At 45.0% G+C, this 16,128-nt stretch overlaps 2 protein-coding genes across 5 annotated transcripts in view; one reads left to right on the forward strand and one right to left on the reverse strand.

The window, feature by feature from the left end:
* Window positions 1–303: 303 nt before the first annotated feature.
* selenom (selenoprotein M) lies at window positions 304–9,310 on the forward strand. The gene is made up of 6 exons (XM_029246286.1): window positions 304–372; window positions 2,795–3,082; window positions 6,125–6,160; window positions 6,445–6,479; window positions 7,864–7,942; window positions 8,236–9,310. Exons 2-6 carry the CDS (start codon window positions 2,984–2,986, stop codon window positions 8,467–8,469), a joined length of 483 nt encoding a protein of 160 aa, XP_029102119.1. The 5' UTR covers window positions 304–372; window positions 2,795–2,983; the 3' UTR covers window positions 8,470–9,310.
* Window positions 9,311–9,705: 395 nt separating this feature from the next.
* Window positions 9,706–16,128, reverse strand: part of smtnb (smoothelin b) — a 64,139-nt gene continuing 57,716 nt past the window's right edge. For all 4 annotated transcript variants that reach the window (XM_018749020.2, XM_018749019.2, XM_018749021.2 and 1 more), the window contains 2 exons: window positions 13,356–13,522; window positions 9,706–11,429 (listed from right to left, as the gene is read on the reverse strand). In XM_018749020.2, the coding sequence (XP_018604536.2) occupies window positions 13,378–13,522 (145 nt within the window). In that variant the 3' untranslated portion in view covers window positions 9,706–11,429; window positions 13,356–13,377. The remainder of the gene's footprint in view (window positions 11,430–13,355; window positions 13,523–16,128) is intronic.

Genomic DNA, 16,128 nt, shown 5'->3' on the forward strand with positions numbered 1-16,128 from the left:
CAGGTGGGCTGCAGGTAGGAAGGACCGCGCGACACAGCTCCGCGCACCGGCCGCACACGCGTGGCATCGACAGGACCGTCGATGACATCACATCGTCACAACATCATACTTCGTCACTGCACCCGCCGTCTTCGTGCCCGTGCGACCCTCACCATGCATGCGCTCCTCTACCGCAGCAGGGACAGTCACAGTGAGTGATGAACGAACACAGCCGACGTACAGGGATCGATCCTCGGCGACACTCTCGTTTCCTCCGTTTCCCCGTCCGTGACCCGGTCTGGCTACGGATCTGCAGCTCCCACGGCAGAGGGCGGTCTTTGATGGAGCGCGCCGGGCGCCGCGCGCTCCGGTCGTCCCTCCCCTCGCGGAGCCGTAAGCGCGCGCGTCGACGCCAACGAAGGTTATTCAATGACGAGGAGGTGCGAGAGGCAGGAACTGGAACGCCGCTACAGTGTCGTTGAAACGGCAAAAATCCTGAGCTCACCCCCGCTTTGTGCTCAGATAGAAATACAGGTGTTCGTTTGAAATGCGCGGATAAATAGCTTCTGTTACAGTTTATGACAATTACTGCGGGAAACCGGTCCTAGCGCGTGAGCGCACACGAGATCATCAAGTACGATTCGGCCGCCCTTTTCACGTCAGTCACATAAAGCTGTGACAGGCTTTCGGTCTGCGCTGCGTGTGCTGTTCTCGAGAAATAAAGAACCCCGGAGCTGTCAAGGCGCTGGAAAGGCGCGGACCTGCGCTTCAGACATGTCCGCCGTGCTATAAATACTCCACTTTTTCGTTGCTGCGGGGGGTTTGTTATGTAAGAGCAAAAAGCAGTGGTCTCTCACGATTTGGGGAAACACAGAGAGCAGGTTCTTACTCAACACTTCTCATACTGCTCTTTACTTCGTATCACACAGTCCGCTTTACTACGGCGCACCTGCTCGTGTAAAATCCTACACTGACTATGTGTAGATGGAAGTGCCATTTTGAGTCCGGGACGAACCATGAGCACTTGCATAGTCCCCGAGGCAAGAAATGAATTTTCCCGTGCTTTCTTCCGTGCACCTGTGGGGGGTCGGGGGGGGGGGGGGGGGCGCAACGGGTGAAAACACGGACGAAACATTCAAACTCCGCAACCTCCCCCCTCTCCACTACCCCCATGTCAGTACCGAGACTCCACTGCAAACAGTACTGACAGTGCACTACCGGCTCCTACCGCTAGGGGAGCAGCGCCTTCGAGCAGCGAACGATACCGTATTTACCCTAAGTCGATACGGTGGAAAAACCCACTTGTATAAATTTGAAAATCATCCTACAGATAATCTTCAATTGCTTGTCCCATACCTACATACATACATGTATGCATGCATACATGCATAAATAAATGAATAAATAAGTAAGGAAGCTGCATAAAGGTTAATAATTGCACAAATTGTATTTTCAGAAAATGTGTGTGTGTGTGAGGGGGGGTGCGGTAGCGCGGTGGCGCAGTGGGTTGGACCACAGTCCTGCTCTCCGGTGGGTCGGGGGTTCGAGTCCCGCTTGGGGTGCCTTGCGATGGACTGGCGTCCCGTCCTGGGTGTGTCCCCTCCCCCTCCAGCCTTGCGCCCTGTGTTGCCGGGTTAGGCTCCGTGACCCCGTATGGGACAAGCGGTTCTGAAAATGTGTGTGTGTGTGTGTGTGTGTGTATTTTCTATGATGTATGTCGCTTTGGAGAATAGCGTCTGCTAATGAATGAGTAAATGTAATTATTAGTTATTCCTATATTTATTCATTCAACAGACGGTTTTCTCCGAAACGACGTACAACTCGTGGTAAATAAAAGTGTATTACACCCACAGAAAGTCAGTTGCAGACACGCAAGGTGCACTAACTTAGTCCAGTACCATCCTTTTTGCCAGCATACATTACACAGTTAGCTGAATATAGAACTGAAAAGCAGGATTTTTTTAAAGGCATAATCATAATGTACTGAATGTTTCTGGAGCAGACAGGAGAACAGGAGAGAGCTGGGTGTGAAAGAGATTTTTCTGACACTCTTCAGTGTTCATCCCACCACACTGGCACCGACAGACCACCCAGTGTAACAGGGGTTATAGGTGGATTGGACATCATTTTTTCATTCTGCACACAGACCTACAGCACTGCTCTAGTCATCGATTTACCATAATTATGGTTTAGAAATGACTAAACAAAATCAGAATAACTCACTCTGAAAAAAGGACAAAGATTACATTCAAGGTGAATTTCTTACAACTTATTACTTTTGAAATTAAACCCTTTAGTTCTACTACGTGGCAACAAATTACCGTTTGTTTTTTCACGTGTACAGCACAAAAAAGTTGAGCTTTATAAATATTTCCGTATGCACATTTCCATGTGTGCATGTATTAATGTATTAATATTATGTCTTGCTTTTCAATGGCCTTGCCTATGGGTGTTTTATTGTTTTTTAAAAGTGTGTATTGACTGCGCGGTAACAAGTAGTGTCCTGGTTACAACTGATCGGTTGCAATGTGAAGGTTTTAGGTTCGAATCCCCCGCCCTGCTGCAGTACCCCTGATCAAGGCATCTACCCGAAAACCTTGCTCTAGTATGAATGGGAAAATCATGGTAAAGTTGTTTATCCTATACTTTAGGTCGCCTGGGACAAACAAAGGCGACATTTGAATGAATGTTACTGATGTTAGAGCAGTGTAACAGACACCCCGCCTCGTGCGGCTCCTGATCATCGCTCGACGCTGTTTGCGCGCGCTCTCGAACCTGCTCATATTTCACTCTCCTCCCCGCACCACAATGTGAGGGCTGGGGCTGTTTGACGTGGCAGCCATCCCGGACGTGACACAAAGCGGCTCATCGGCACCATCATCCCCGAGTCCCGGCCGCGGTTCTGCATCCTCGTGTCCGTCCTGCTGGACCCGAAGAGACGCCGGTGTTCGTGGCGCGCGATCGGAGTCGCACGGCGGACGTTCACGCGGACCCGGGAGCGACCATGTGGCTCCTGCTGCTGCTGTGCGGAGTCTTGCACTCGGTCTCGGGCTACGAGCTTGACCCCAAGAAGCTGGAGGCTCTGGCCAAAGCCAAGGTGGAGGTAGGACATCCCGGAACCGAAGGTCCGGACCCTCATGTCACTGGAGCTCAGATGGCTCGTGACACTCCCCGTTAGCGGGATGTGGTGATGATGACGACGACGACGACGATGATGATGATGATTAAGTTAACGCGCTCTTTTTTACATCATGTCAAAAGCTGGGACCGAAACGAGTGCGATCATCCGTGTAGGGGTCCGATAAGTGTCGAAGCGGCACGTAAATAAGAAAAATAATAGCGGAGGATCGGTGGCAGAGAGTCGGAGCTGCGAGGAATTGGCGTTACCGCCTTGCGGTGCCCTGCTGGGTGGGACAGATTGAACACGATCACGGAAATAAGTCCTTTTAGTCCATATGTGTTTGTACAGCATCTGGGTGGAGGTGGCAGCCCGAGTTTCCCCCACGGGGATCAGTTAACAGACAGCAGCTCTCCTCCCTGTGCCACCGGGCCAGGGACACACACACAGCGAGTAGCACTGGGTGGTGCGAGAGGATGTGGGTTCGATTCTTCCGATCCCCAGTCTGTGTGGAGTTTGCATATTCTCCCCGTGTCTGCGTGGGTTTCCTCCGGGTGCTCCGGTTTCCTTCCACACTCCAAAGACGTGCCGTTCAGGTTCACCCATAGCGTGTGAGTGACAAAGAGAGTGTGTTCCACTAATGTATGGATGAGTGACCCAGTGTAAGTCACCTTGGTGAATAAGGTGTGTGGGCTCAGAACACTACATAGAGTTAATTTACCTTTATTCATTTAGCAGATGCTTTTCTCCAAAGCGATGTACATCTCAGCAAAAATGCAAGTACTTTGGAGAAAAGCATCTTGTAAAGAAATAAATGTGCTGTCTTCTTATTCATTAATTTCACTCTGATCGCACACACCAGCGAGACTGGACTCAAGATCACTCAGTGGAGACTAAAGCCATACCTGGAATGAGAATTGAATGAAACCTTGGCTGCTGTTTTGTCCCTGGAGCAACGTTCGCCCCTCGACTGACCCTTGCCTGCCCCACGACTACAATTCTGCTTTGCCTTTTTGGTGTTCTTCATTAAAAGTTCCCGCCACTGGGTCCACCTATCCCTCTGTCTACCAGTCTTGTCCATGAGCGTACTTCCCCTACACCTGTTGAGAACAAAACCATCGGAGAGGCAGGACTACATGAAGGAAACAGGTGGGAAAATTGGTGTCAGACTCAACAAGCTTCACCACGCTGACAGAACCACGTTACTGGCTGAAAGCGAATATGATCTGAAAAATCACCATCAAAGAATATCACCCCAAAGTGGGTCTGCACCTTAATGTGAAGAAGAGCAAGACAACTGACAGCTGGTAAAATAAATAATTTCATTCTTGATGGAGAATAAACAGGACTCCTAGATATCTTGTATCAATAATCAATAATGGAAGGACAAACGGTCAAGAAATCCAACAAGAAATTACCCTTCAAAGAACAGCTGTGAAGACAAGATCTTCAAGTGCAAGACGTATCTTTGCAAACAAAGATCTGACTTGTTCAGGTTATTGCATCAATAACCTCATATAGATAGGAAAAAACATGGATAGTGTTAATTATAGTTAATTAATTTGGGTTGGTAACTAACTGCTGATCATTATAGAAATGATTAGGGCCCAAAACTGGCCTTTCTGTCATCACACAGAACTAACATTATTTGCATGAAGGAACGGTCTTGCCTTTGTTTGTTTTTAATATTTACATCCTGAAAACAGGTCCCTGGCAGCAAGGAACTCTTAGGAGTTTAGAACTATTATGAAATGCTTGTTTCCTGATGTCTCACCACACAGTGACAGACATGTGAGACACATGCACAGGAGAGTGAAAGTGGAGTCAGAGACAAGGTGATGACTTACACCCCAGAGGGGGCTGTGATTGTCCACACTGGGGACACAAGGAAAGTGGTCCAGAGACAGGGGTAAAGAAACCACAGTATTTCCTGTCCTCCAGTTGCTGGCTTTTACATTTATTTATTCAGCAGATGCTTTCCTCCAAAGTGACTACCAATGAGTTGTAGTGTTATGAGCCCCCACACCTTATTTACTGCAGTGATTTACACTGCTAGATACACTACTTACAGTGGGTCACTCATCCATACATACATCAGTGGAACACACACACTATGAGGAACCTGTCTTTGGACTGTGGGAGGAAACCAGAGCACCCAGAGGAAACCCATACAGACATGGGGAGAACATGCAAACTCCACACAGACTGAGTGGGGATCAAACCCACATTCTCTCACACCACCCAGGCACTGCAAGACAGCAGCACTACTCACTGTGCCACCATGCCACCCTGGAATCCTCAGCAGGATTTCACCAACACAAACCACATCCCAGTGCAATTCCATTTCCATATGGAAATAATCTGTAAGGGAAATGCATGTTCAGGATGTGTGAGGAGCACAACCACTTTCCCACTCACATCACATGTAGCAACATTTTATTTGGATAATAAATATACAGATGGTAAACTGCACTTCCAGCTGTTTGTGTCATTAACACGTAGCATTTCAGTGTAGCAAAATAGTCATGAAGGTCTTTTCATTGCCAAAGATTGTCTCCCAAATAGGGGGGTGCAGTGGTGCAGTGGGTTGGACCGGGTCCTGCTCTCCAGTGGGTCTGGGGTTCGAGTCCTGCTTGGGGTGCCTTGTGATGGACCGGTGTCCTGTCCTGGGTGTGTCCCCTCCCCCTCCGGCCTTACGCCCTGTGTTGCTGGGTAGGCTCCGGTTCCCTGCAACCCCATATGGGGCAAGGGGTTCAGAAAATGTGTGTGTCTTCCAAATGTGTCTGAACAGGCAAATATTTAGTAAATGATGTAAATGCTTTTGAATATTCAGGGCTGTTGAGCCAGGCATGTTTCCTGCAAGAGATCTGGAATGTTCCCTGGAGTCTGACTTCTGCTCTCTCATGAGCATCAGAGTGGAGAAAGGTGCCTTAGGTGGCAGAAATGACGATGCGCCCTATTTATTCATATATTTATTATAACATCAGTTATCCCCTGTTACAAAGCTCTTTTTCCTTTGTGCTTTAGAGCTGCGGGGGGTGACAGCTCAACCGGCTGAGGGAGGTAATACACTGCTGTCCTTTTTTATGTTTTGCATGAAATTTTTTTGTGCTATAAAACTGATATATTTTTTGTGAATATTTTGTACTTCTGCCTACATAAGTAACTGCACTTCTCAATATGTTAATCCTGTGGCCATAAAACACATTGCATAGACAGAAATACCTATTTTTTCCCCAGACAGAACACTTTAGGTACTGCTGTATTTTTTCACGTTGCCATTTAAATGAGGTTACAACTTTGAAATGCATTGTGGGTATTAATCTGACCCTTTCCTTGTCATACAGGTCAAGGCCTTTGTGACCCAAGACATCCCTCTGTAGTATCCTTCCTGTTAGCGCCACGGTGCATACAATAGACAGAGTGCGCCGTAACGAGGCCCTAGTAGTTCCTTCCGCAATGCACATGTATGTCGTCACCTCATTTTTTGTAGGCTGGCAACGTGTTGGAAGGAGCCCGTAAAAAACGAAGGTAGCTCATACAGAACGAGAGGTCATTCAGAGCTCCAGCAAAGGCAGCAAATAACATAGTAGTTAAGGACCTGGCTTGCCAGTTTGAGATCCTCCTGCTGTTCCTACACAAATACTTATTCTGAATTACTCCATTAAATTACCGACATGTGTATAAAATTAATTACTTTGGACTTCCCAGGCAGTACAATAATATCCACATTAAGGGACATTAGTGAAAGTTTTGTTTTGAATGAACAAATGAAGGTCTTCTGAATGGAAAGGCAGCAGCTCCAGCCAGTGCACCATCTGCTGTCCCAGTAGCTTCATGCTTGGAAATTCAATTCCAAAGTGACAACAGGGTGACAGGTGAAGCTCCTCCACGTGAAGCACGTTTCTCTGCAGGCTACAGGACCAGGTGCATGAACACGGAGCAGTCAACATTCTGAGCGTGTGCCTGGAGAACATGCTCATGGTCGTCACAGCTTAATCCAGTTTCCCAGATTTGTTAAAAATTAAATTTCTATTTAGAAAAACTGTGTACCTGACATTTGACCACACACCCTACTTACACGATACTTTAAAGGAAAGTAACCTATAGTTTTTCTTATTTATACAGCATGATATTTTATTGGACAGATTCAGGGCAAATTCTTATACCTCCTACAGAAAAGCTTCTAGAGCAACTTAAACTGACTCAGTTTGTTTGCTAAACTGACTAACTGATTCAGGTTTATTGTTTACTGTGTTCTTAACCACTTCCTGCTTGTCCACTCTGAGTGGGGGGGGGAGCTGGGAACACAGGGTGTAGATTAGATAAAAGAAGAGATCTATATTATCAGGCACTGTATCTTCTCATAAGGGGGGGGGGGGGGGGGGCACGAAGTAGCGCAGTGGGTTTGGTCAGGTCCTGCTCTCTGCTGGGTCTGTAGTTTGAGTCCTGCTTGGGGTGCCTTGCGGGGGACTGGCCTCCTGTCCTGAGTGTCCCACCTCCCCCTCCAGCTTTGCACCCTGTGTTGCTTCAGTTTGCCGCGACACCACATGGGACAAGCGGTTTAGGACAGTATGTTTGTGTATCTTCTCATATCTAAACAATCAACATGGGCCATGTGAACTTAAGAGCAATGAGGAGCCCTACAGAGGTTTAACATAGTAAAACTATAGAACTGATGTGGAAGATCCTGACTTTGTTCAGCCACAGATTGACCTGCGTGGTAAAGAGGGGTTTTACACAATTTTCTTTGACCTGTCACCTAGCCACAACCTGGTGATGAAGCACATTCCAGGGGCTGACCCCGAACTCGTCCTCCTCAGTCACTACTACGAAGAGCTGGATGTGAGTACAGACTCGTTCCGTTTCAGTTCACCAGCGCTACTGAACTTAACTATCTAGCATGGTGTGAAGAAAAGATACCACTCCACCTCTTTGTTTACTCATTTAAGTCATGATTTACAGTCTAACCTTCCTGTATTTCCAGTGAACACCAATAGCTGTATTTTTACTTTGTGCAAAGTAGGAAATACTCCTTGAGAAGATGCAGATACAATTTATGAAATTCATAATGAAAGGGTGGGTAATGTAGTCAGGTTAGAATTGGGTGCCTCATCTTTGTGTTCCCCTCTTCAAAGCGCATCCCCCTGTCAGACATGAGTCGCGCTGAGATCAACGAGCTGCTGAAGTCGCTTGGTTTCTACAAGAAGGCCAACCAGGACGACCCAGTTCCTGAGGAGTTCCAGTTCTCGCCAGCTAAAGACAGCCCCTGGGAAGAAAAGCGGGAGCCCCAGACCCAGTCTTCTCCCAGTCCAACTCCAGAGACACCACCCACTTCTGACACACTGGAGTCGGAGCACACAGACCTCTAACTCAGAGCCATAATGAGAGGTCTGCAAGCCAGCAACCCTCCTGTTTTATTTCGTGTTCAAATTTAATTAATTATCTGAAAAATGGTCTCTCTGCATTTGTTGCTCTTGTGCTTCTGCTGCCCTCTACCTGCCAAGTAACCAAATGACGCCCTGAGCTGCAAATCAACTGATTGGCCAGGGACCGATAATGCATGTTTTGGTAGGTGGGGCCAGATTCACCTGAGTGATACACGCAGAGAAAGTCTCTCAAATAAAATCACCTACCTACCACAGATTTTTTGTATGCGTCTTGCACAAGCATTTCACACATTGGCTTAAATATTTCAGACCGTACTCAGAGTTGTTGTTAGTCCAATAAGGCTGAGGGATTACAAAAAAATTTAACTGCACTGAAGAACCATGTAACCAAGATCCAAGCATCAGCTTTTTTTCTTAAAATAACTTTAATTGTTAAGTCACATAAATGTGGTGACTGTCTTTATATTGTAGAAATGTGTTGAAGCTGGTATGTACAGGTCACACTAGTTGACAGAAGCCCTTTGGCTGCCACATCCTCAGGTACAGACCGACTGACTGCACCCCTATCTGGAAATGATTCACAGCTGTGAAGAGGCCCAGGGAATTCTTCCTGAGCTGTCCTCTTAGGCCATAATTGGCAACACTCCTCTGTTATTATTTCACTTTAAATGCCACATACAAAAAAGACTGATAGAGGTGCCAAGGAAAATCAGAGCAGAAAACATGGAATATGCCTTTCTTTACCCCTCTACAGCCTTATCCACAAGGTGGGTCCTTTGTTTGCTGCGCAACAGCAGCATCCAATCCAAAACGGAAAGTATTTCAAAAGTAATTATGTTAAAGCCAATTTTATCCAAAACTTAACACTGATGTATCTTTCACTCAAGCAAGAAAAATTTGATCTGATTCCAGATACCAATAAAGTTACAGGTAATGTTCAGCTAGGATGGGTCGGCAGTCAAAAATAAATAATGCATATCTATAAAATAATTGTTCCCTGAGAGATTTTTTTTTTATTAATATAAATCTCTATTCTCCATACTGACCTTAAACGCTACAATGAATCCCAATCTCCTGTGAAGCTGGGGCTGTAGTGAGAACGTAAAGAAACTTTTGACTCACGTAAGTGAACAAAAACTGATACAATTTAAAATAATACCCTAAAACAATCAGGCAATAGCTATTGGTCTGAACTGATTTTTTTTCTTTTTTTTAAAAAAAAAAAAAAAAAATACACACTAGCAAAAACAAAACATACAGAGGACAACCCAAGCAAGACCAGGCAAACCGAGTAGGAACAGGCAGCCGCATGTATGGGAAGCTGACGGCAGAGAAGGGATGGATTTATGGGACCTGCCAATAGGGGCCACTCTGGCTGGAATGGTGGGGGTGAGGGGTCTGGGCAAAAATGGGAAGCCAGGACTGAAGGAAACAGCCCAGTATCTGGGCTTTGGGAGCTAAACCAGTAGGTGTGAGGGCATGTAACACGTAGAAGTTCTTAAGACCTGGGGATAATTACCATCCATTCATCTCGGTTCAAAATACTAAAACCCTGGACGCTACAATTCAAATTGCATTTGAACAGCATTCGCATTCACAACTAGTGCCATTTGAGAAACCATAAAAGAAAAGAAAAAAAAAAATATACACAATATTGTCAAAATGTACAACAATAATTAAAAACAACAGAACATCAAGGTGTTACAAGTATTATTTGATTCATCTGGAAATGGAGAGAACAGAAACAAAAAACAAAATTTAACATGGATCTGCACCCAAGAACAGCAGTGTCTGCAATTCTGTGGTCTCAGCTGCTGGAAGACAAGAACTGGTCATGTTCAGTCGTCATCCTCTGGTGAGCTCAGGTTAAAGCCAGTATCTACTGGTGTCAAAAAAATTACACATCATGATGAAAATATGGGTAAAATCTCTCCATACCAGTGCTTATGCATGACTTGAATAAAAATAGTAGTAATAACTTACAAAAAATTCAAGTAAAGGTGCATTTTAAAAAGCATGCAAATTTGATAAGTTATGAGAGAAACAGTACCAGGGTGTAGACTTAAGCCATATACAAACTATCAGATCATCATGTTCAAACTTTAATCCAACAGCATCTTAAAAAGTATTTTATAATAAAAAGTGCCCCGTTTCTTCAAAAAATGGGGCCAATGAAAATAAAGAATTAAATATTTTTTTTAAATTTTAAACTTTCCTACATACGCCATCTGGAGTATTATTTTGCACAAATATTCCTGTGGCCACATAATCTCCCCAGAGACCTGATACACAACACAGCTATTATTTCATATAATGTGGGTGTAAGTTTTTTTTTTTTTTTTTATTTTAATTTTTAATTGTGAAGTTAATGCAATGGACGGTGCGTCGTGTTCTATGTCAGTCAGCTACATGGATAGCATGCTGTGTATGTGAGAGTGAGAGAGAAGCCTCTCCTACCACTGGGTACATCTGCAATAGTGTCAATCCAAAAAAGGTGTACAACAGGACTATGTGGACCAGACCTAGGGATGGAATCCAGAAATAAGTCTGTAGAACAAACCTTGTTGACCACCATTCTATTGTCAAAGGAAATGAAAGACAAACATGGAGACACACACTCTTGGGCTTGCCTGCTTTGAACAGAGTCAGATGGAGTCAGGCAGCATTATATGGTCCAGGGGGGAACAGGCAGCTATCAGTCTTGGTGTGTCAGCGGTGGGGGAGTAAGGGCAGTGGAGAAGTTTGCTTCTATCCCAGTCCGGAAGAGGCAGAGGACGCAGAGGGAAGGTCAGAGGTCTGAGAAGGGTCGGCAGGTCATCTCGTACCTGCGCAGATGATTGACCAGTGACTGCACGTAGGTAAAGACGCACTTGGGGTCTGGCTTCTTGCCCATTATCATCATATCTTCAACCTCCAGAAGGGGCATGCAGTTAGCAAAGGCCCTGAAGGGAAGAGCAGGGGGACAAATACAGGACAGTGTAAGTATATAGAAAAAACCCACAGGTATACTCCGTAAGGGGCTTTTGGGCACCAATTACTAGCCTCAAGATTTTCTGACTGTTTTTTGAACAAATGGGTCAAGAATACAGACTCAAATTAATATTCACTGAAGGGACAAACTAAACAGTTTCCCACATTCTTCAAAACTCATCTGCACCATCATCAGGACCACCACCACTGGCTCCACCTTCATCACCTGTGATGGAAGCAATGTTTTAAATGGCCTCTAGGGGTCAGGCTTTACATGAGTGGAAAAACAGCCACCATTTTGCTCTCTAGCAAGGCGCCTGGTGGTAGCCAAAGCGCTACTATGTCTGCAGTTTTAATGGATATGCCAACTTGGCAAGAGGCAGGAAGCCCGAGGAAAAACAAAGGAAACAGGTGTGATTCCGGTTATGATGGCAGCAAACTGCTGTAGGGAGACTCACCTGTCCATGCCCTCTGCAAGTAAAATGCTAAATGGTGCATTTTTGCTTTGAAGGTTACTCACTTAAGTTTAGAAAATAAATCTCTTTGTAATCTCCCTGGAATACTGCTATCTACCCGTCCAGCTGTTCTTCCAGAACACAAACACAAAAAGCCTTGATAATATTTCAAAGCAAACAAACGGAGACAATTGAGATCAATACAAGCTGCAGTGCATCCTGTTTCAACAGGAAGCTGGCAGGCAACAGAGGATTTTTCCCCACGAAGCTCAAACAGGACAGAACAACTCCTTTTTAAGGCGTTCCTGGCTCCTTGGCCTGGTGCCAAAGCCTCTGTAAGCCCTTTTTTGGGTGTCTAGATCCAGGGACAACAGCAGGCCCCATATTCACATTCTCAGCATCTAACATCTGTTCTCCCTGGTTACATAACACACCCTTGTTAAAATCCCAGGTGAGAGGGCACCCTGCTATTTTTAGCTATTTACATCAACGGTTATTTCAACTTTAGAAATTCAGGTTAAGTCATGGGCTTAGCAGCACAAATTCAATGTTAAGGTTTTGGTCACCTCGCCAGTTCCTTAATCACAAGGCTACCTTCTGCTCTAATGCCACTTACTAGAAAAGCTTGAGGCTTTAACAGTACATGTACTGCCACTTTCATTAATAGGAATATCCTTTGTATTCCAAGGTCATCCGCAGAATCTACCTTACTCCAGTATATCTCAACGGGGTATTTCTGCAAACTTCTTAGCTATGTTTCAAATATGAAATCCAGTACTTTGATACTTTTATTCTGGGAATATGATAGGTGAATGAATGTGGACTCTACCTCATCTTGAATACAAATCTTCATTTATTTCCAAGGTCCACACTATAAGCTACCCTGGTAAAGAGGTGGTTGACTCAGTAGTCAAAATAAAAGCTAATGCTCGATCTGTGGGATAACGTGAATGAACTCTGGAAAGTTAGGTCACATTTTTGGATATTCTTACACAGAGCTTTAGAGCCACACCTGGTAATTATTAGAACCCTTTGACTTAGAAGTACCTCTGTTGTGTAATTGCATTTTCTCGCTATCTTCACACTGTCCCTACATTGTTGCGACCCAGTTTTGTTTTGTTGCTAAGCAGATTTAAAAAAGTATTCCTTCTAGCAATTATTTACATACCACAATTATTTCTGCTGTTGAAAAAGGTGTCCCACACACATTCATCTTGATGTTGTATTTATCAAACAATGAAATGGATAAACAGAGTTAAGGACAATGGCACTTTGGCTGCAGGACACTAAAACACTCAGTAAGTAGTAAAACTGCTGTGTAGCCTTCTGAACATGTTACAAGATGAATGTCATGTTTAATTTCACTCAGTTTTACCCCAGTGCTCCCACCCACGCACACCCAGGCAACCCCCTCGATGAGCCACCCACCTCCCCCACTCTCACCATTTGGCAAAGGGCAGCACCCTTAGGAGTTTTTGGTTTTGACCAGGCCTTTCTGCGCCAGGGCCCTGTAGAACTCCTGGAGGTACGTATACACGCACTTCCAATCCGGCTCACGCAGACGCACCATGTCCTCCACGTCCAGCAGCTGGGGGCAGTCTGCCAGATTCCTGCTCCCACCCAGGGGCCACGGAGAAAGGGAGGAGAAAGGGAGGAGACAGAAAGTGCAGAAGAACCGAAAAAAGAAGAGTATAAATACAGTCACGGAAGAGCAAAAAAAAAAAAAAAGAAGGAGAGGGAGAAGGTCGAGGAGAAATGGGAAGGACACCGAGCCGTATGGAGGAGCAGGCATAAATGGAGGAGGTCAAGGAGGGGGAGGGGGTGGCAGTGAGCAGCCAAACGTGAAGAACAGGAGTGATGGAGGGGGAGAGAACACAAAAAATAAACAAAAACATTACATTCTCTGCATTCACAGACTCATCCATGAGCTGACATGCGTCATGAACGAGCCACAGCTAAGTGCACGCAAACATACACACAGAGGCACAACAAAATGTCAAATGGAACACACTGCGTCCATTTTCGTTTTGTTCTGTTTTGTTTCTTTCAAGGGTGCATTGAGACATAAGACTTCGACACAAGACAACGCACCTTCGCTTTGTTTTGTCCCACACAAAACAGAGGTGCATGGTGACAAAAATGGCACCACAAGTCACCAGGTAGGCAAACACACACTGAACTGCTGAACAAAGCCATGAGGGGATACAGGCAGAGTGTGGGTATGAGTGTGTGTATATGTGAGTGATTCTAATGTTCTGTGCACTGAGGCCAGCATGTGGGGGTGCTCAGAGAAAATACAGTGTGAGGTGGGGGTGAGCAGAAACAAGAAAAAGAAATCCTGCTGCTGGTTTGCATAAAATTTACATAAAATTGATGCATATAGAAAATTATAAACAAAAGTAGCAACAGTGGACAGACTGATTGTTAAAAACACACTGAAGGACCTCATCCTGTTCTTCTACTGAGTCTTAGCAAGATACATGAATACTCTTGGTGGATGCTGGATTATGAAACAGTCAGTCAAGTATTGCAAGTATATTCAAATCTGAAGGTGCTTTGCTCTGAGCTGCCTTTGTAGTCCTACATGTCATGAGAGCTCCATAAAGTATCAACTAATTTAGCCTGATCTATCAACCAACCCACCGTATTTTAACCTATCAAATTATCAACCAATGTATTAACCTATGTATCAGCCTGTCATAACATCTATTACATACCTATCACCAACATATTACCCTAGCTGCCTATGCATCTATCTACCTACCAGTCTATCTTCTGTGGAGTTACTAGAGCTCTCTCAGCTGCCTGATTCACAGAAGACAGCTTTACAAAGACATGGAAGTGGGTGCATGCAGGTGATTGGTGTCATCAAGGTCATCATCCTCATTGCATTCACTGAAGAGCAGGTGCACGTAACAGCTCTCATGGTGGGTCAAAGTGCAGAGCTCAAAGGCCAAAGACAGGAGGAGGACCCCACACACTGGTGAGGGGAAGAGAAAGAAAGATGCAAAAGGATGAAGAGGAGTACAGCTCCCTTCAGTGACTTTTCAGTCAAACAGGAAGGAACAGCTGTTCAGAACGAAGGCCAAGTACTTTGGCTGAAGGTATGGACACAAGGAGAGCCTCTCTGGAGAAGAAGAAGCTTGGGCTAAAGTGGGAGCTAGAGAAGGGGTGCTGGCTGCAGTCTGAGGTACTGACAGAGGTACTTGGATAAGGGGGCTGCTCCTTCTTCAGGCGGAACTTATCTTACTGGTTCACAGACTGAGCAAGTCCAGGACTAGGTCTTGTTGGAGCAGATTCAATTTCAGCCTCTCTCAGGACCTGATTACTTCAAAAGAGACTTTTCCTGGAATCAGATGTCTTTCTTACCTCCATACAGGTAAAAGGTACTTCTGAAACAGGACAACAAGAGGAACCCCTCAATTGTTACCTCCAGTTCTTAAAACCTATCCAGTTTAATTACTGCCAAACTGAACAGATTTAACTGAAGTCACTGAACAACCATGTAGTCCTGCCCTACAGGTCTGATCAACAGAGACACACTACACACCTTCTAAAACCCCATTAAGACTGTTTCTTGACCTACATCATTTGGTTTCCCCTCGGTTACAGAAAGAGGATGCCCTAGTTTTGTTCTTTATACCCTGGCCACTATTGTCTCATTATGGTGAGAACTTAAATGGTCAAAACAAAATCTTCCATGGTTGATAGTAGCTTGGAGTTTTATAGAAAACCTGTAAACAGAAAAGCTCCCAGCACTGTTGAACAGACACAGTCAAGACTGGCAGAACTTCCACATTGTCACCAAAATATCTTCAGTGAGACTGAGGAAATAATGGGTCCACAAGGAGAAACCTATGCAGATTTGGGACTCAGAGAAAAGAAAGGACAGGGCAACATTCCTTTGCTTCTTCTGACACTTGACTCTGGTAGCAAGTATAGTTGTTGTATTTGTTGTATCATCAGAGGCCTTCAATCTTCAGACCTTCTCCATAGACAGCAAGCAGGACATGGGCTCTTTCTATCATGTATCAATACTGACTGGTTACTGCAAATGACACATGCTGACAGGCTGAAGCAGGTGGATTGTAGATGTATGTATTCCTTCCACGATTTAAGCAACACTTGATTATCAGGATTCAAAAAGTACTAGAGAAGAAGTTTTGCATTTAAGAACTAAGTGTGTGTATGTGTGTGTCAGTGTAAATGAGTGTGC

The sequence above is a fragment of the Scleropages formosus genome, chromosome 19 (assembly GCF_900964775.1).
Source record: "Scleropages formosus chromosome 19, fSclFor1.1, whole genome shotgun sequence".
Classification (NCBI taxonomy): domain Eukaryota; kingdom Metazoa; phylum Chordata; class Actinopteri; order Osteoglossiformes; family Osteoglossidae; genus Scleropages; species Scleropages formosus.